General features: G+C 38.4%; 1 protein-coding gene across 2 annotated transcripts in view; it reads left to right on the top strand.

The window, feature by feature from the left end:
• The window catches only part of LOC114664763 ((E3-independent) E2 ubiquitin-conjugating enzyme UBE2O), a 74,468-nt gene that overhangs the window by 33,176 nt on the left and 19,351 nt on the right, over nt 1-21,941 (top strand). For both annotated transcript variants that reach the window (XM_028819012.2, XM_028819011.2), the window contains exons 3-8: nt 6,912-7,022; nt 7,255-7,352; nt 7,682-7,745; nt 9,415-9,558; nt 9,705-9,814; nt 10,013-10,163. In XM_028819012.2, the coding sequence (XP_028674845.2) occupies nt 6,912-7,022; nt 7,255-7,352; nt 7,682-7,745; nt 9,415-9,558; nt 9,705-9,814; nt 10,013-10,163 (678 nt within the window). The remainder of the gene's footprint in view (nt 1-6,911; nt 7,023-7,254; nt 7,353-7,681; nt 7,746-9,414; nt 9,559-9,704; nt 9,815-10,012; nt 10,164-21,941) is intronic.

Here is a 21,941-nt window from a genome sequence, read left to right as displayed (position 1 = left end):
TGTCTGTGGTCATAAAAGATTCCTGGGCATCCTTCATAAAGAGAAAATTGTATGACGATTTCCCGGCTAAATTGCCCACCATGGCTTAGTCATTTTGGTGCCCTAATCATCCCCTGGCTGTAACTGGATAACTGTCTCTCACACCTTCATCACCTGACAGCTAATTTGTGGTGAGCATACTGGCACAATAATGGCTGCTGTTGCATCATCCAGATGGATGGTGTACATTAGTTGTGGTTGAATTGGCTTACCCATTCACTGTGAAAAGCACTTTGAGCAGTAAGAAAAGCGCTATATAAATGTAAACAATTATTATTATGCTGGTAAAATTGCTTGTTAATATGAGAAATATATTTGGGTTTATTACATATTAACGTAAAGAGTCACAATACTTATACTGAAGTATGCAACATTGAGAGACTTATGACCACCAACTTAAGCTACCTAAGTGAAGTTGTTTTAGTACGCCACATTGCAGGAGATAAGAAACCACTTTATTGAATGTTAAGCCTTTGTTAATGTCTTCTTACCTAACAGCATAAGACTAGTACCGTATATACTCGAGGATAAGTCGGGGCTTGATTTTACTGTATAATTGCTGGTATTTTATAATGTTGGTCATATAAGTTGAATGCGGAAAACTCGCGCTATTGGTTCAGGAGATTATGATATGCTAATGGCCACCTGAGAGAGTAACCACGGAGCACACTGCCTTTTTTTTCTATGTATTGTGCCTACGTGACCACACAGTAATACCCAAAGTATTCCGAAGCAACATTTGCACTGATTTGTGTTTTTTGTATCTCACACCCTCATACATCTTTATCGTAAGAGCATCCCTTATCTGCGATGGAGCGTTCCATCAGAATGAAATATGAAGCTGGTTTTAAATTAAATGTCATTAAAGTAGCGAAAGAAATTGGTAACTGCGTTGCTGCAACAAAATTTGATGCGTCTGAGAAACTGATGTGAGATTGGAGGAGGTAAGAAGATGTTAAAAAAAAAAAAAAATTAAGTGTCGCATTTTTGAATGGGTGTATAAGTCAGGGTCTGATTTTATGATTGATCTTTCGGGTTTCAATACCTGACTTATACGTGAGTATATACAGTAGTTGTGTTGTTGACAGTTCTTATTGTAAATGTTATTGGTGTCACAAATGTAAATTGAAAAATCTCACATCACTCATCAACACAGGTATGTTCACCTTTGCAAATCTCTGCTTATTAAAAAAGCTTCTCATACTATATAGAGAAAAGCCAAGCAAAATGACACCTTTTATTGGCTAACTAAAAAGATTACAATATGCAAGCTTTCAAGGCAACTCAGGCCCCTTCTTCAGGCAAGATGTACTATATAGTAATTGTGGCACCACACATTAGCTGTTATTGGTGGGTAAATGAATACTATTACGTTTTGCTTTGTCTTATAGCTGATCAACCACGTCATGGTCAGTATTTCTATTTGTGCCCCCTGTTAAATGTTACACAATCGGATTGTCATGCCCTAGAATCTGGGGATGCTCTGACAGTGACTGAGGGTCAGCAGAACAATAATGGAAGCAGAAACAAAAGATGCGGTTTCAAATCCAAGTAGTTTTATTTTGTTAAAAAAGCAAAGCAATTTTAAAAACAGTCCAAAATGAACCTTCATTAAAAGTGCGTAATAAATAATAATTTAAAAGCTGTGAATAAAAGAATAAAAGCACAACAAAAATAAAAATATTGATTTTGTCTTACTCAAATATATACAGGAGAAAAGTAGGGTGAAATGACACCTTTTATTGGCTAACTAAATACATTAGAAATGCAAACTTTCGAGGCAGCTAAGGCCCCTTCATCAGGTAAGATGTGATATATTTTTATAAAATATATACACTCACTGAGCAAATTTTTGGAATGCCTGTACACTGCCTCTTTCCAGGCAGTAATCTAATTAGCCAATCATGTGTCAGCAACATGGTGCATGAAAGCATGCAGATGCAAGTCCAAAGGTTCTGTGATTTCAATCATGGCATGATTGTTGGTGCTAGACAGGCTGGTTTGAGTTCTTCTGTAACTGCTGATTTCCTGGAAGTTTCATGCACAACTATCTCTAGTGTTTACTCAGAATGGTGTTAAGAACACAGACCATCCAATGAGTGGCTGCACTATGGACAGAAAAGCTTTGTTAATGACTGAGGTCAGTGAAGAATGGCCAGACTGGTTTGAGCTGACAGAATGGCTATGGTAAATCAGATAACCACTCCCTGCAACTGTGGTGAGTAGGAAAGCAAAATACAGAGCACTTCAAGCCTTGAGGTAAATGGGCTACAATAACAGAAGACCACATTTGGTTCCAGTCCTGTCAGCCAAGAGCAGAACACTGAGACTGAAGTGGGCACAGGTTCACCAACACTGGACAGTTGAAGACTGTCATAGTCTGATCTGATGAATCTTGATTTCTGCTAATGCACACATGGTGGAGCCATATCGTAGCATCAACAACACGAATCCATGCATCTGGTGTGTCTTGTGTCAACAGTCCGGGATGGTGGTAGTGGTGTAATGGTGTGGGAAATGTTTTCTTGGCACACTTTGGGCCCATTTAATACCAATCAATCATTGTTTGAATGCCATGGATGACTATGTGCATCTCTTCATGGCCACAGTTTACACACCTTCTAATGGGGGGTGGGCATGATAATGTACCATGTCATAAAGAAAAAGTCGTCTAAAACTTGTTTCATGTTCTTCAGTGGCTTTCCCAGTCACCAGATCTGAATCCACTAGAACACCTTTGGGTTGTGGTAGAACGGGAGATTCGCAGCATGAATGTGCAGCTGACAAATCTGCAGAAATTGCATGATGCTATCATGTCAACATGGACCAGACTGTCAAAGAAATGTTTCCAACATCTTGTGGAATCCATGCCATGAAGAATTGAGGCTGTTTTGAGAGCAAAAGGAGGCCTTACCTAGTATTAAATCAAATCATATTATGTGATATCATCTACTGTTTAATTCTGCTCCATACTTGTAATTTTTTAATTTTTTATACTGTATTGAGGATTTGTTCTGTTCTGTGTATTGTAATTTATTGACCCCCTTTTTTTTTTCATACCCACTGCACGTCCAACCTACCTGGAAAGGGGTCTCTTTTTGATCTGACTTTTCCAATGTTTCTTCCATTTTTTCCCTATAAGGGTTTTTTGGGAGTTTTTCCTTGTCTCCTTAGAGAGTCAAGGCTGGGGGACTGTCAAGAGGCAGGGCCTGTTAAAGTCCATTGCGGCACTTCTTGTGTGATTTTGGGCTATACAAAAATAAATTGTATTGTATTAGTATAGTGCTCATATGAATTTGCTCAGTGAGTGTATATTATGTTACCTTCTCCAAAAAAAAAAAAAAAAAAGAATAAACAATCAATCCCAGTCACTGTGTGGCCAGGCGCTCCTAAAGATGAAAGCAGCCCCACTTTAACTAGGTTTTTCCCTCCCTGATAATCAATGGAGATGAACTGCTCATCTCAAACTATAAGGCCCTTGCGGCTTAAATGCTCATCACATAAAGGCACTTGGCTGCTAAGGTTATGGACAAGTTTCCAGACTTTATAAGGCTGTTCTCGAAATTGGGCACCAGGGTTCCCATCCCACAATAAACTGAAGTCAATAATGGTCCCCCTTAAACTTACCAAGACTGCTTCCTCCTGTGTTACACAGATGTGCACAGCTTCAAAAAGGCATAGTACCCATGCATGCCAGTGTTAGTCGCCATGCCATTGTCAATTTTGGAAACCTAAAAATGGATTTTTGAGGCATTGCAGTAATTTTGAGGTAAATGCTTGAGGTGGTTGATTGTTGGAATAAACTCTCATTCAAATTAAAACCACTTTATTGCCAGTATGTCAGCCATATGGGAATTTGTCTTGCCATAGATGCTATGGAAAAAAAATGCTGAACAGTAAAAACACTACCTCATCTCCATTCGCTTTAATTGAGAGTTACACCTGACAAGACAAAGTAATCGGACCAGTCCTTCAGCCACATAGCTTAGCAGGGGCTAAGGAGGTGTCATTTTATAAAAGTAAATAAATACATGTATAAATACATAACACATCCAGTGTGCATGGCGTAATCAGCTGAAGCATTACAAACAGATGAGAGGATAATGCCCACAGTATCTGTCCAAATTTAAAATGATGCCAGTACAGGTGCTGGCCATAAAATTAGAATATCATGACAAAGTTGATTTATTTCAGTAATTCCATTCAAAAAGTGAAACTTGTATATTAGATTCATTCATTACACACAGACTGATGTATTTCAAATGTTTATTTCTTTTAATGTTGATGATTATAACTGACAACTAATGAAAGTCCCAAATTCTGTATCTCGGATAATTAGAATATCAATTAAGACCAATGCAAAAAAAGGATTTTTAGAAATGTTGGCCAACTGAAAGGTATGAACATGAAAAGTATGAGCATGTACAGCACTCAATATTTAGTTGGGGCTCCTTTGGCCTGGATTACTGCAGCAATGCGGCATGGCATGGAGTCGATCAGTCTGTGGCACTGCTCAGGTGTCATGAGAGCCCATGTTGCTCTGATAGTGGCCTTCAGCTCTACTGAATTGTTGGGTCTGGCGTATTGCATCTTCCTCTTCACAATACCCCATAGATTTTCTATGGGGTTAAGGTCAGGTGAGTTTGCTGGCCAATCAAGAACAGGGATACCATGGTACTTAAACCAGGTACTGGTAGCTTTGTGCAGCTGCCAGGTCCTGTTGGAAAATGAAGTCTGCATCTCCATAAAGTTCGTCAGCAGCAGGAAGCATGAAATGCTCTAAAACTTCCTGGTAGACGGCTGCGTTGACCTTGGACCTCAGAAAACACAATGGACCAACACCAGCAGATGACATGGCACCCCAAACCATCACTGACTGTGGAAACTTTACACTGGACCTCAAGCAACGTGGATTCTGTGCCTCTCCTCTCTTCCTCCAGACTCTGGGACCTTGATTTCCAAAGGAAATGCAAAATTTACTTTCATCAGAGAACATAACTTTGGACCACTCAGCAGCAGTCCAAAGGCGAGACGCTTCTGACGCTGTCTCTTGTTCAAGAGTGGCTTGACACAAGGAATGCGACAGCTGAAACCCATATCTTGCATACGTCTGTGCGTGGTGGTTCTTGAAGCACTGACTCCAGCTGCAGTCCACTCTTTGTGAATCTCCCCCACATTTTTGAATAGGTTTTGTTCACAATCCTCTCCAGGGTGCGGTTATCCCTATTGCTTGTACACTTTTTTCTACCACATCTTGTCCTTCCCTTCACCTCTCTATTAATGTGCTTGGACACAGAGCTCTGTGAACAGCCAACCTCTTTAGCAATGACCTTTTGTGTCTTGCCCTCCTTGTGCAAGGTGTCAGTGGTCGTCTTTTGGACAACTGTCAAGTCAGCAGTCTTCCCCATGATTGTGTAGCCTACAGAACTAGACTGAGAGACCATTTAAAGGCTTCTGCAGGTGTTTTGAGTTAATTAGCTGATTAGAGTGTGGCACCAGGTGTCTTCAATATTGAACCTTTTCACAATATTCTAATTTTCCGAGATACTGAATTTGGGACTTTCATTAGTTGTCAGTTATAATCACCAACATTAAAAGAAATAAACATTTGAAATACATCAGTCTGTGTGTAATGAATGAATCTAATATACAAGTTTCACTTTTTGAATGGAATTACTGAAATAAATCAACTTTGTCATGATATTCTAATTTTATGACCAGCACCTGTATATCCCAAACAGATCTCACAAATGATTTATTTAAGAAATACATTATTAAAATGTATGGTTGAGATCTAACAAACAAATGATTGATTTTAACAAGCAAACAAAATACATTGTCAGGAAAGCTCTTTGCCCTGTTGAGTTAATGGCTCAATTTTAATTCCACTCAGTGTTTCTTCTAGGACTGGTGCTAGAGAAATCATTCTAGAGCTCCCCCTAGTGATGCATAATGTCCTTTCATCTCTTTTCCTTGCAATGGCTACATCTCCGTGCTGTCTGCTCCTTTACATGTGTTCCCTCTGTCCCATTATAAGAGTCACTTTGGGCATGTTACCAATCCTCCATGGTAGCTGAAAATATCTCAGAGTGACAGACACCTTGACCTCTGACACCCTGGAATAATAATATTGTAGACCTCTTTTTTTTTTTTTTGTTACTCATGCTATCAGATGTGACAAATTCCTGCTGTACCCTGTTGACACAGGTGTTTAGAGGTGTGCTGTATCTATAACTGTGGGTTCTTTCTCAGGGAAGTCCCCACTACCTCGCACCATGCCATATTAGCACCGCTATGACCAGGTGGAGAACCTCTTGCAATGTAGACATATAGTTTGATTGTACCTTATGTCTGCAATCAGACTATATATGGAATGACTCCGAATAAAAGGTTTTGGAGCGGGCAGTTGTTTGAGTAAACATACATAATATTCATAAACAGGCTAATTTCAATTTAGAGTTGCAGGGGTGTCAAGTCTGTCTTGACAGCATTAATCTTAAGGGAGGAACAAACCCTGGATGAGCGGTGCCAGTCTATTATAGGCCCCACTTACACATTGAGGCATACACTTGCATGTGAGCCTAATTTATGGTATGTATAAAGTACAAAAAGTATACATGCATAGTTTGTTACTTTGTATAAACAATATGTGACAAAACAAACTGCAGTCTTCTAGAAATTACTTGGAAAAGAGAGCCTAAAAAACCAATTAGTAATTTATAAACCTATTAGGGATCTCCATTATTTTGCTGATTGGCTGAGCAGCCTTAGGCTCTTTAGAATGGTTAGCTACACCCACTCGGGAGCATGGCTCTGCTTATGAAGCATTCCACCAGTACCAATAGACTAATAGCTCATTCTTCTGTTTTCAGGATGGCCAGTGTGGCACAGTCATCGACATTAACATTGAATGTGCAGTTAAGATTGTTGGAACAAATTGCGTTTTGTACCCTGTGAACAGCCGTGACCTGCAGCACATCTGGGTGAGTAGTGAATATGCGCTCCACAACACCTGAATCATTTTGTAAAGCCAGGCAGGCGATTTGGGATAAGACCCTGTAGTAACACTTGCTGCCTACCTCCTTATCCAGCCAGACATTTTGCTCGTGCATTAAATTTTCCCTGTTGTCTTACCTTGTACCTTTGATAGCCCATCCTCCCCACAGAAGGGTAACTTGACCCACTGACTTTGCCTTTGTCATTAATTCTCTGCAGCCCTTTATGTATGGGGACTATATAGCATATGACTGCTGGCTTGGGAAAGTATATGACCTGAAGAACCATGTCATCCTGAAATTGTCTAATGGAGCCAGGTAAATTTTCAAGTAGTATAAAATGTCTCCTTGCATGGCACAACTAACCTCAGTGTGTACTGTATTTCCACAATGGTGCACACTCGATTATTGCTGCTGACTAGGTGAGTGTTGCTTGGGTGAACCTCTAACCTTGTAAAACATATTTTACTTAGCAGTATCTGTTATGTTATTGATGTGGTTGATCACTGTAGAATATTGCCATTAAAAATAAATTTGTTTTTTTGTTTCTTGTGCATAAGCAAACACAAAAGCAAAGTAAAGGAGTAATTCAGTGGAAGCCATTCATTCTGCTGTCTCAATGGCATCCCCTTTGTTTTTTGTTGCAGGTGCTCAATGAATACAGAGGATGGTGCCAAACTCTATGATATGTGCCCTCATGTCAGTGACTCGGTAAGCCGCTTCTGGTTTCTACTTATGGGCAGTGAATAACATCAGGGATATCTTTTAAATAAGTGTTCCTAAGTCATTCTGCAAAGGGTGTGGGTGTGTGTATATAATTTATTTTAATTCAGTAGATCTATTAGAGAGTGGCAAGTGCACTCTTCATTCAACCTGAGCCACTTTGACTAGACCAGTGTTTCTCAACCTTTAAGTATTTGCGACCCGAGTTTTCATAACAGTTTTAATTGCGCCCCCCTAATGTTTTTTTGAAAGGAGCCCACTAATACCAATTTGTTCTTTTTTAATTAATGATATATCATAGATGCATATTTTATTATACCTACTTAACTTTTATCGACATTTATCTAACTCTGTATTTATTTTTCTAGTATCAGAATGTAGTTTAAGTTAATTTGTTTTGGTTTCAATAGATGTATTTTTCATATTTTCGATTCTTGATTTATTTATTTTTTTTCACATCTTCGCGCCCCCCTTTTTGTTACTTTGTGTCCCCCTAGAGGGGCCCACCCCACAGTTTGAGAACCACTGGACTAGACAAAGACATCCATAAGCTTACAGTATATAGATAGGAGGTGAGAGTGACTGCTAAAAAGTAGTAAATTATCCTATTGACTGTCCAAAGTTACTGGGAAAGTTAGAAATATAAAGTAATAGACTTTCCCATCAAATCCATGCCATTGTTCAAGTGAAGCTAAAAGAAACCCTTTGTTTTATATTGCAATGCATTCAGAAAGTATTCAAACCTTGTCACTTTTTTCACGTTTTGTTTTGATGCAGCCTTGTTCTACAATCATTTTCTCTCCTTGTCAAGCACCACTCAATACCCCAGAATGACAAAGCAAAAACATGATTTTAGAATTTTTTGGAAACATTAAAAATAAAAAGCTGGAATATCACATAGACAACAAGCATTCAGACCCTTTCCACAGTAGTTTGTTGAAGCACCTTTTGTAGCGGCAACGGCCTGGAGTTTTCTTAGGTATGACACGACAAACTTCGAAAACCTGGATTTGGGAATTTTCTGCCATTCTGCTTTGCTGATAACCTAAGTCTCTGTTGGGTTGGATGAAGACCATCAGTGGACAGATATTTTCAGGTCTTTCTGGAGTTGTTCAATTGGTTTCAAGTCCAGGCCCTGGTTAAGACACTTAAGAATATTCACAGAGGTTACCCTAATACACTCCAATGTTGTCTTTAGCATGTGCTAAGGGTCAATTGTCTTGTCAGCAGTTGAACCTTTGACCCAGTCTGAGGTCCAGAAAGCAGGCTTTAATTAAGGAAAACATTGTTAAGCACAGCAAAATGTTTAAAAAGTGAAGGTGTCTAAATACTTTCTAAAGGCAGTTTAAATGAGTATACATATTTTTTAAACTGATTAAATATAAAGAAATAATTTTTGTATATTTCTTCACACTGGGTAAGAATCTGACAATTTTGGAAGCTTTTATTATGCTCAACTCCGCTTCCTCTTCTGGTATGGGGTGTGTGCACTGCTACTTTTAGCTTATGGTGTGTAGATGTTACAGTTATTACATATAGAAAATACTGTAAGAGATGCTATGGCCTTTGAGCTGACGTATTAGTTGTTAAGGTTGCTTGGTGGTATTTGCTGGTGGTCTCCAGATCTTTGATTTCTGTTTTTTATCCTTCTCTCCAGGGTCTGTTTTTTGATGATTCATATGGTTTTTATCCTGGCCAAGTGCTGATTGGACCATCTAAGGTGTTTTCCAGTGTGCAGTGGCTGTCGGGAGTCAAGCCAGTTCTTAGTAAAAAAAGCAAATTTCGAGTAGTTGTAGAGGAGGTATGCTTTCCTTAAACTATGAGCAACAAAAGTGATAAAATCTTGGTAAATATATCAGTTATACCTGTCAGGACAGGACATGCCGAATAACAGTCTCTAGGGTAATTTGTATGTTTTGTCTTGCGTGTTTTTGTCTTGGAATGCAGGTCCAGGTTGTGGAACTGAAGGTCACATGGATCACCAAGAGCTTCTGCCCTGGAGGTACTGAGAGTGTCTTTCCACCCCCATCCATCATCACCCAAGATAACTTGTCCAGGTATGTCTTTCTTAGGGGATGCAAGACTGCAGTGAAAATTTTCAGAGTAGAGTGAACCACACCTGACACTGAAGGAAATTGTACCCAGCTAGAGTTCTCTGAGAGGGAGTGATGAGGTGCAGGTGATTGGGGACTCCTGCTTTTGTAAATCATCTAGTGATAGTGGTAATGGTTGACTATTTCTCCCCTTTGTTTCAGAGTAAAACGTTTAGGCTATTATGATCATGCTCAACGTCAACTGGGTGAGCGGTGCCTCTATGTTTTTCCAGCCAAAGGAGATACAACTCAGATAACCTGTGAGGGTCCAGAGGGAGCAGCCATCCTGCCAGAGGGATCAGTGGCCAAAAAAGTAAGTGACGCAACACTGGGATGGATATATTAGATGTAAATCCTGTATAAGAAAGGTAAATGATGTTTTAGGTATTCTTTCATTGTTTATGCCAAAAAAAAACAATAGGACTACCAGATTTTTTTTGCTTATCCTAATATAACATGCTTTAAAGAATTCAACTAATAAAACATTTTTTTTACTTAATTTCCGTATATCAGGAGAGTTTTCAGTCTTGTCTATACGGGCTTCAGTTATGTTCTTTTAAATTAGTACTTTGATTTTCTGAGCCTGCTATGGGAAGAATGGCTGTCTCAGCAGCACTGATTCAAGGACCTACTCCGTATGGGATATCTGTCTATTGCAGCCCACACTGATTCACACTCAGCCAATTCTGAGATAAACATAAACCTAATTGGCATCTCTTTTGGGATGTGGGAGAAAACAACAATATAAGGAGAAAATCCAAACAAGCATGGGTAGGTATAAACTTCACAAAGAAAATTTTACCTTGGCAGTTGTATTGATTTGTGTCAATTCTGGGGAAAAAATAGTACTGGAGTTTATGGATGTCCTATCAGATTTAGAGATTAGCTATGAGATTTTTTTTATAAAAAAAAAATACTTTCTGAATTGTTACACACCAAATGAACAATCTCATCGATATAATCTAACCAAGGATAAAGTATACCCATTCAATTATGTGGCATCTCCCAATTAAAAAAAATAAAATAAATATCTTGCTGAAATATGTCACAGGCTGACATTTTTGATGTGACATAAGGTGTTTTTTGTATTTGTTCTATATAGTATACTGGGCTATTTTAAATAAAGTCTTTATTTTTTTTATGTATTAGAATGAAATATAATGGTGATATTATCATACTTGTACCCATTCAACAAAAACTTCACTCTCACAAACTTAGTTGCGTTTAACCAAATTAGGAAATGCACATTTTTCACACACAAAAAAAATAGCTTGAATGATTGCTGGGTTCTCTAGTTGCCCCTGTACCTGTGGAATTCCAACATAGTTCCTTTCCAACATAAGCTTAGCTTTGCCTGAAAATTGTATAAAAAGCAGTTTGATTGTTGATTCAATAAGAAGTACTAGTAATAGTGACAGTAGTGGTGATGCTGCCATATGTACAGTGTATGGCAAAATTTTTACATATCTGACCAACATGCAGCACATCACCTCTCTGCAGTACCATGGTAAACAATAATTAAGTTATTTCATACATGTTATTTAATAGAAAATTAATGGGATTAACAACCAAATGTATAGCCTAAATTTTATGAGGGAGAGGGGTATAGGTAATATACATATTTGAATTAAGCATGTTGATAATTTGGATTTTTCAAAGATACAGAAATATTGTTGATAGTTTCTGAGAGATGGGGAAACGAAGTTCCATGTTTTGAGCTTTAAATTGGTTGTAAAATATATTTATTTGTGCAATTTTGTAAATTACCACATATGCATGGTTCAGGAAAACTTTTTTTTTTGTTTGCTCATAGGTGTACAGACTTCCCTTGCTTTATGATGCTATCCCATTCCTTAAAACCCCTTAAACAAGTGAATCGTTGTAACAAAACTTCTACAGTAATCCCTCGCTATATCGCGCTTCGACTTTCGTGGCTTCTTTCTATCACTGATTTTATATGTAGGCATATCTAAATATATATCGCGGATTTTTTGCTGGTTCGCGGATTTCTGAGGACAGTGGGTCTTTTTATTTCTGGTTAATGCTTCCTCAGTTGGTTTGCCCAGTTGATTTCATACAAGGGACACTATTGGTAGATGGCTGAGAAGCTACTCAATCAGAGCACGTGGTTAAGTTCCTGGGTGCTGGTTGGCTCAGCGACAGAGAGCAGCATTCGATTCTGCTTTGCGTTAGCCAGCATCTCGTCTCGCTCATTCAGCATCAACGTGTTTCGCTATGTAAAGAGTTAACTTTTCTGCTCTTTTGTGTTTATCTTTGTGCGTAGTCAAGCCCTTCATTATGTCTCCAAAACGATCTGCTCCTGCTACTGCTTCCAGAGGCGTACCCAAGCGCCAACAGAAGATGCTAATTATTGCCGAAAAGGTAATAATTTTGGATATGTTGAAGGAAGGGAACAGCTACGCCACTGTAGGATGCCATTACGGCATCAATGAGTCCACGGTTCATTATACTGTATTAAGAAGGATGAAAAGAATATAAGATATACGGCCACAGTGTCCTTTAACCAGGGCGCGAAACGAGTTGTAAGTGGACGTAATAAGGTGGTTTATGCTGTATAACTATGTGGAAAATGTTTATAAGCGTGTGGGAGAGTTTGTAAGGGCTTAAAATATATAAAAATAACCATATAAACATATGGTTTTTACTTCGCGGATTTTTACCTTTCGTGGGGGGTTCTGGAACGCAACCCCCGCAATCGAGGAGGAATCACTGTAATCTCATATATATTTCTCTTCTGGTTCGTCCTGCTTTCACTTCAAAATCGGTCCTGCCCACACGCAGCTGACTCTCGATTCCTGTTCATCGTCTTCCATGTCATGTACTATACTGGCCTGCTGAGCGTAATACATCCAACAAGTACTCGAGGTGCTGCCACAACGGTAAAGTAGCTTTACCACCTTTGCGGGAGCCACCTGTGTCTTTACAACAGCTTTTTACACAGTAAGCATCAGAAGCTAAAAATTATCGTGAACACATTCGAGAATACAACTCTTCTCTAGCATATGCTTCCATGGGTGCACAGATAACTCAACCTCCTGGCCACGGACCATACTGTTTTAAAATACACAGGCAAATTTATCACCAAATCTCTCCACTATACGCTAACACTTCTACCTCTCCAGGATATGGACAGTTGTATGTTTTTGACACAGCGTAAGCTACTGATACAATGCCCCGGCAATGCAGCGGTTTTCGTCGGAGAAGATGGCGAAACGCTTGCCGAAAGGGACATTTGCATCTATCCCATACGCAACTCCTGTAAACAGATTTCCACGCTCAATATGAATTGCAATCCTATGGTTTACCCACTTTTATTCCCTTACGGAGACATTGGCTGGCACAAAGATTTACAACATGTTCCCGATAAAAGAACAGCCAAGCGAATAAGGCTTACTCAATGCCAATTTTACGTGTACAGGTTAGCAATGAGGAATACATTTAGTATTTTGCACTCCAGCGGCAAACTATTCCAGCAGTACGTCGTAGATGCGTATGTTAAAACAGAGGGTGCGCGTCTCAACTATCTCAGATTACATCAACAAGATCTGTGCTTGGAACAATACAATGTTTGATTACAGATGCACTGTAAGCAAACGCTGAAAATAACGTACGTGTAGGCAAAATGATCATATTACCATCCACATTTCCAGGAAGTCCAAGATAACATGCAACAAAACTATCAGGATGCCATGGCCATAGTACGTAAATTTGGAAAGACTGATTTATTTATCACTTTCACATGTAATCCTACTTGGCCGGAAATTCTACATTCACACTGCGTCTTTCAAGAAGTATTTATTTCTACTTGATTTCTGAATTCCTTTCTCACCGTTTTCCGTTCCTATTCTTACACCGCCGTATGCTATGGCGGGCGTCGGCTAGTTGCTATTACTTTAAATAGAAAGTATTTTTAAGTATTTTACTTCCCCAAAAATGACTCTCATTTCTGTTCAAATAACATTGAAATACATGGAAATTTTATATATGTCTGTCTGTCTATCTCTCTGTATCTCTAATATGGTGTGTTACACTTCTGTCTGTCTGAATGAAAAGCAGACTTATGAAATCACTCACTCATTAAGAAAATCATTATTTTCTGTTTAGTTAAAATGCTGAAATTTGGCAGGATGGTAATCTAAGGCAACAAGTAACTAATAAGAAAAGATATCTTGATATATTAATTTATAGGCATAAACCTCCACCCCCTTCCCCCACCAATAGAAAAACTACATACCCCAAAATCCCAAAAATGCTTTGACTGAAATATGGTGCCGTTATTTAAAAAACAGAAAATTAGCTGACATGGTTTTTCATTTGTCAATAAAATTTATTTGTAGTTTAGCATATTAATAAATACTGACATCCTCTTGACAGTGTGCTTTATGCAAGTGAAGAATACAGCAGAAGTGATTGATCAATGGGCCATGTAAATAGGACCACTAACCAGTAGGGTGGACAGATGACTGAAGACAGGGTTGGGGCATTCTGGGCAGGAAAAATGAGACTTGATCATTTTGTAAAATGGAAAGAGAAAGTTCAGCATAGCTCAAAGAAGAAGCAATTTTTAGCAAGTGCTGTTTTTTGCTGTTGATTACTGGCACTCTTAGATGCATGCCAGCTCTTATTTTGGTTATCTGTTCTTCCTCCATTGACCCCCAAGCCCTGGTAGTGGCACTGAAAATCAAACCCCCTCCTACCCCCACTCTTCTTAAAACATTAAGGGAGAATATTCTTGCTTTTACTTTTTATTTGACTGATGCCTTATCCAAGGGGACTTGTAACAAATTGCTTTCCAAATGTTTTATTTGTTTTGTTTTTTTCCAATTGGACACAGGCAAGTGAAGGGACTTATTCAGTTTTGCACTGTCAGTAACAGGATTTGAACCCACAACCTCAGGGTTTGAAGTCCAAAGACTTAACCACTACAAAACACTGCCTGACAATAATATTAGCCCTTGATTTAAAAAAATAAATAAATAAAACACATACACACACTACAAATATTGTGTAAAGAAAGGCACTTAGTTGCATAGCACTTCTGATATACCTGATTAGCTGATGGCACTATAACAAATGCCCATTGTCTTGTCAAATTTCCCAGGTGAAGTTGGGTAACACAGCTAGTAAACCAAAACATCCCTAATAAGAAATTGCTTTTCATTAACACTGTTTAATAAAGCTGTTTCTCTACACTTTATCACTTCAATTTTTACATTCAAAGATGTGGGCTTTCAGTCTTTCTTGAACTTTCCCAACTATTTCATTGACTTTGGAATCATGGTGCTCAGCAAAATGCCAGAAAACATTAGCTGTACACATGTCAAGTTGATTGAATCATAGCACGTGAAAACACAAGAACACTTTGCTGCCAGTCTCTGAATGGAGCATATCAGCGAGACTGGCATTGTGAGGCACCAACATCGTCAGCCACACTCCATTCTGCAGGCTGCTGTGGGATAAACTTGAAATGACTGCAAAGGCACGTGTGAAAATCCCCCAGGTTTGGTCTTATATAAACTAAAGTTTAGATTCATTGTAGTTCATCACGACCTTCTCCATCACTATGTGCCTGTCCGCCCACTAAGGTCCTCTGGTTCTGGCAATCTTGTTGTACCCCACATTAATCTACACTCCATGGGTGACCGGACCTTCAGCTCCTTAGCACCCAGACTCTGGAATAACCTACCAAAATTAATTAGATCAGCTGACTCCTTGAATTCTTTTAAAAAACAACTCAAAACTCATCTGTTCAGGAAGGCTTTTAGCTCTACTTGACTTTGTTACCCTTCTTTCAGTTTACCTCTCTGTCAAGATGCTCATGTAACCTGTGTGTGTGTGCTAGACCATCAATTATATTGTCTGTTAGGGTTTCTTCTCTGAATTTACTATCTTACTCGTCTTTATTTATTTGTCTGGTTTAGTACAATGCTATATACTGTATACCCTGCCGTTCTTTCTTAAACTCTGTGAAGTGCCTTGAGCATGGGAAAGGCGCTATATAAATAAAATGTATTATTATGAAAGGGTACTAAAACACTTTGTGTATCCAAAATTTTCCAAAAGCAGTTGTGTGTAAAGTGTGGGAATCCTGTATTTGGGTAATTCTAGCAACTCTAGAATTAAAGGTTCTGACTTCGTAAACTAACCTCAAAGCAATTGCACCTTTTCCTGAATGGATAGTGTCTAGCTACCTTGTAGGTGAGCATGTTTTTTGACTCCTTGTTGTATTAGAGGATTTAGAATATAATGAGTCTTCCATGGTACCACATAGCGTAGTAAGTACATTTTAGTGGGGCACGGTCTCGGTGTTTTAGGGGACTGATGATATGGTGGAGCTCATTGTGGGTAATCTTTGTCTCTGGGCATTTCTTACTGAACAGGTGAATGCTTTAAAATCGTCTTGCAGCAATGTAGCCAACACAGGAGCTATTTTTTTAATATCCAATTACTTATCTATTACAGTTAATCTAAACATTCCACTTTAACACTTGGAAATAAGATTGATAATTTCTGTTTAGTGTAGATGGTACACTAAAAGTAACGATTGTCGTCTTGTCCTTCTGATTTCTGTACATTCCTAATTGACCCCTATATGGTTGAGGCCCCTTTTAAAAGAGTACATTTTAGTTCTTTTTCCTACTTTGCCATTGAATGTTTTTCTTTGACTAAGCCACAGAGAAGGTAATTCTCAAATTAAATCAATTTGTCTGGTGCTGATTTAGTCATTAAATATTTATGTGCTATTTTGCTCCGAGGAAATGACATTGTAGGATGCTGTGAACATTTTGTTTAAGACAGTTTTGAGATATTGGAGTAATTAACTGCAATGAGCAACTGGTAAACCAGATAGGAAAGTAAATCATGACATTCTATCAAGCATTTCGATATAATTATCATTGTACTAAAATTAACATCAGCCATTCTTGTAAATATATTTTCACCCTTTTCAGCTGGCAGGCAAAATCATGATTCAGTCTGTGCCAAAAAAAAAAAAAACTAAACAGCTCAAATATCTATTTTACCAATAGAAACAGGTCTGAATTTGTATACATTTTATCAACCTCTGCCCAGCATTAAATCAGCAATCTACCAATCTTTTACTTCAGGTGCAACCCCTATGTGCTGACCATATGCCATTGTCTTCATGCTCTTCTACATGCACCAAACCTGAGGGATGAGTTAAGAAGCTGCGAGTTAGGACAGGTGGTGTGGGGGATGTGCTGAGCTCACTGTATTCAGGTCACATGCACACAGATGGCTTTTCGCAACAACTCATTAGACACCTAAGTAAAGGCACATTTCTCAAGATCATGAGAAGATTTATGGTGCGTTTTTACATTTTACTGGTTTACAAGATTGCATCTGTCCTCCATATGTTCAGTATGTCTTTTTGTATTTTAATAGTGTATGCGTATAGCTTTCCATATCATACAAAAAGTAGGTCCAGTTTCTGGTGAGCTCATTCATAATTTGATGTCGCTGACCCTTGTGACTCTTCCCCCCACTGTCTAAATTTTTGTAGTTTCATTGCATATTCTTTTATCAGTCACTTCAGAAATATTCTGATTTATCCACAATTCTCTCCTTCCAAGTATATAAATGTAACAGATGTAAGTAGTGAACCTGTTAATTTGCTTTTGTCTCTGAAAAGTTTTATGTACAGTAGAACTAGTTGAATGTCAAATAGCACTTGGTAAAAGCTGTGTTTGGCCACAGCCAGTATGGTACAGCAAGTTAAGTGTAGGTTAAGTGAGGGGTCTCTGTTTCACTTTCCTGGTGAAATGCCAAAAATACAGTATGAAGAGATCTGTACAATTTTTCAACGAGGTAGGTAAATTTGCAAAAGTGTACAGTAACACATTCACTTGTGTGGTTCAGACATGACCATAGACTTGCTTTCCGCAAATAACCCAGACACGCTCTTTACAATAAACAAAATAATACAATTTATTTATTACATAAGGATAACAAAATGTGGATATATTCAAGCATATATATCTACCTTAATAAAAGGATAAGTATCCATGTGTCTGTTTGTGTGTCCATCCAGTTATGTCTGTCATTCCAAAAGATGGCGCATCACAGATGTTTTTTGTAATAAAATGCATTGCATTTGTCATTCCAACAGATGACGCATCATCAAACATTAACACTGCTTTTATGAATCCCTAACTAAATGGCGCAACACAGAGACATGTGCCTCACCTGGTGCACTGCAAATGTTAACGCTGAGGTCTACATGGATTTCTTAGATTTCGAACCATCTTAGGTAGGTAGCACAGCTAGTGTATATATTTGTATATAGATATACATAGACAAAAGACGATAACAAACAACATAAGACATAAAATTGTTAGCTTTTTTTCTCCTATATAAAAATGCACATAACCACATGATCTGAATATTCAGAATTCATAAGTTAAGTTTTTTAGCTACTTATCAAGTTTCTCATGCTTGTACTGTGGCGTTCATTTGCTCACAGATAGTCTGCATTGGCTCACCACCCCCTCCACACAGAGTTCTGTGTGTGTCTGTGAGATAGAATGCATGTGTAAGATACTGCTCTGCACTTTCTTACTGGATTTAGGATGAGAACTCGTAATAACTAGAACTTATCCTTCAAGTTTATTAACTTTCAGTAGTTAGGGCAAAGCCAACTGCTGTACTAAATTACAATTAATAGTTTTTGGAATCAATGTATGTGTACTTATGATTCTGATTTAAGCAATGCTTGGTTCCTTTCCTGGCCAGCTTTTTACAGACATGTGGGAGAACTTTAAGCGTGCTTTTCTTCTTTTCCTTCAGACAGTTCAACCTAACCATGTTTTGCCCTCTTGTTGCTAGCAAAATCATGTCTTCTGAGAAACTGGTGATCAGTCTGTTGTTGTTTAAGCTAAGCAAAGGCATAGCCCTTTGTATATACAGTCTCCCTTAGGTTTTGGACTTGTTATTCCTCAGCAAGGTTTGCACTAACGACACCCTCATTTAAACTCCCAATACAGACAAGTCTCCCACTCTCCCAGTTCAGCACAGTTGTCCTTTGGAGTAAAGGGAATGCTTTAACCTCTGTTACAGCTACACTCTATAAGCTGGGTTCAGTCTATGACTTCCAAAGTTACAGCCAGGTTGAGAGTTTTAAACTACATGACAAGAGAAATGACTTAAGGTTTGTTTGAAATTTTTAAATGAAAGAGTAGGGGTCTTGCCATTGGTTTTTTGGGTGTACATAAGCCCATCCTTTTAGTTTTGACTGTTCATTCAAAGGTCTGCCCTTCCTTGTCAGTCATTGAATGTTTGTTTGAGCTGAATGTTTAACTGGTACCACAAGAAGATGGCTCTAAGAGGTTACTTGGTGATTGATCATTTTATCAAATTCCAAAGGGGAGGCCCTTTGAGGAAAAAAGCTAATATTAAGAGTGTTCCAGCCTGGATAATGTCTATCTGTCCTACACCATGTACACATAAATAGTCTGCAGTCACTTATTTGTGAGATAGAATATCAGGGTAAAACAAGGTACTGTAGATAATGAAGTAAGCTGAAAAAAGGCAACAAGACATTGCCACAAGTCTGAAGCAACACATCATAGGAAAATACTAAGCTGTACAAAGGCAATGTTCAAATTGGAGGCCATGAGTTGTAGATTATTTTTTCTGTAGTAATTCCTGTGTGTATTATACTGTACATTCGTCCTCCACAGCCATGGCTTTGCATTGACCCTGGGTTGACATTATATTGATGTGTTTTATTTCTTCATTTCTTTAAAAAGATAGATTCAACATTATTTATATCAAGTATTCTTCAAAAATTATTTAAGATGTGTATTATAATTTGATTTCCTGGCTTTTGTAATACAGTAATCCCTCGCTATATCGCGCTTCGCCTTTCGCGGCTTCACTCCATCGCGGATTTTATATGTAAGCATATTTAAATATATATCGCGGATTTTTTGCTGGTTCGCGGATTTCTGCGGACAATTGATCTTTTAATTTCTGGTACATGCTTCCTCAGTTGGTTTGCCCAGTTGATTTCATACAAGGGACGCTATTGGCAGATGGCTGAGAAGCTATCCAACTTACTTTTCTCCGTCTCTGTCTTGCTCTGACTTTCTCTGATCCTGACGTAGGGGGATTGAGCAGGGGGGCTGTTCGCAAACCTAGACGATAGGGACGCTCGTCTAAAAATGCTGAAAGATTATCTTCACGTTGCTACCTTCTGTGCAAGCTGCTTCCTGAAGCGACATGCTGCACAGTGCTTCGCATACTTAAAAGCTCGAAGGGCACGTATTGATTTGTGCTTGTTTGTTTTTCTCTGGCTCTCTATCTCTCTCTGTCTCTCTCTCTCTCTCCCTGCTCCTGACGGAGGGGGTGTGAGCTGCCGCCTTCAACAGCTTTGTGCCGCGGTGCTTCGCATACTTAAAAGCTAAACAGCCCTATTGATTTGTTTGCTTTTTTTCTCTATCTCTCTGACATCTGCTCCTGACTTGAAGAGAAAGATATGTTTGCATTCTTTTAATTGTGAGACGGAACTGTCATCTCTGTCTTGTCATGGAGCACAGTTTAAACTTTTGAAAAAGAGACAAATGTTTGTTTGCAGTGTTTGAATAACGTTCCTGTCTCTCTACAACCTCCTGTGTTTCTGCGCAAATCTGTGACCCAAGCATGACAATATAAAAATAACCATATAAACATATGGTTTCTACTTCGCGGATTTTCTTATTTCGCGGGTGGCTCTGGAACGCAACCCCCACGATGGAGGAGGGATTACTGTAGTCTGATTCTATGATAGTAAAACCTATGCCATTCCTGTTACAAAAATTACTAAGCTAATAATCATATAGATAAATCAATAAGTAAGCAGTGTTAATTATTTGGCCAACTGGCACTTTCGAAATTCAGCTGCCATTGTGGATGTCCTCAGTTTCACTTCAGTCATATCAGAGTGTCTTCCAATATGATATTACATGTAAAGCTGAACTGTCCGTAGCATAGCTGCCAGAAAAAAGCATTAATGTTTGTGTTCTTTCACAGCCATTTTATATAAGCGCTGATACTGAAATTAGCAGTTTCTCAGACGAATGTACTTTGCAGGGGTGTGCACAATTGGCAAGACTTGTGAATAAATAAAAGGATTTCTTTTTTACTGATGGTGCATACAATGAATAGCTTTGCTGAATGCATGAAAGAATAAATGTTATAATTTGTGTCAGAATTGCTAAACACCTTGCAGCTTTCATCTCCCTGAGAATATAAAGTAACATCTTCTTGTCTTCCTGATAAATAGATTTCACTGAGCTATGCTAGATTTGACAAAGTACACAGTCAGTTTTTTTATGAGTAAATGTATGTTTTTGTTTTGAACTGTGCAAAATGAGTGGCTCCACAAACATATTTATAACACCAACAACAAAGCTTTACTGTAGTAGGCCACAAATCCTTAGCAGACACATTTAAGTATGAAGATGTACTGTACATTAAACAGTATTGCTTGAAAGGGCACACATTAAGAACTCCATTTTCTGACTTACTAATTCAGCCGAAGGGCATAGGAAACCGATTACCTATCTTATCATCACTGTGTGGTGCAAATCATGGGACCAAACCTGTATGGGCTGCCTGTCCATTGCAGGGCCAATCCAATTTAAGCTATTCTTATAATCTTGGAATGCATTACAGTGTTACAAATACAGCAAAATAAAAGTTGTAGTAAAATGCAAATGCCATTTAATATACAAAGAGAAATTTGTTAAATAGATAAAATATACATATTTCTATAGAATTTCTCTCCAAGTTTGGATCTTAATGCATCCAAATGAAGACAGAAAACTATAGTTGCACTACAGAATTTTGGTAGAGCTGCAGTTAGTTTGGAGACCACGTGATATTCTTTGGTTTTCAATTTCATATTACCACACAACACTGGTTCTTAACCAGGGGATCATAGGAAGACATTTTAAAATGGACAGGGTTACACTGTAAAAAGCTCTTGAGTAACTATTTAAATCTGGTTGGTAGTCCAGAATCAATAATTTGTTTTGAAATTTCAGTGAACGGCATCACTGGTTGCTTGATT

The sequence above is a fragment of the Erpetoichthys calabaricus genome, chromosome 14, assembly GCF_900747795.2.
Source record: "Erpetoichthys calabaricus chromosome 14, fErpCal1.3, whole genome shotgun sequence".
NCBI classification, from domain to species: Eukaryota; Metazoa; Chordata; class Cladistia; order Polypteriformes; family Polypteridae; genus Erpetoichthys; species Erpetoichthys calabaricus.
Note: the sequence above shows the minus strand (reverse complement) of the source record. Positions and strands in the feature narration are given on the sequence as shown.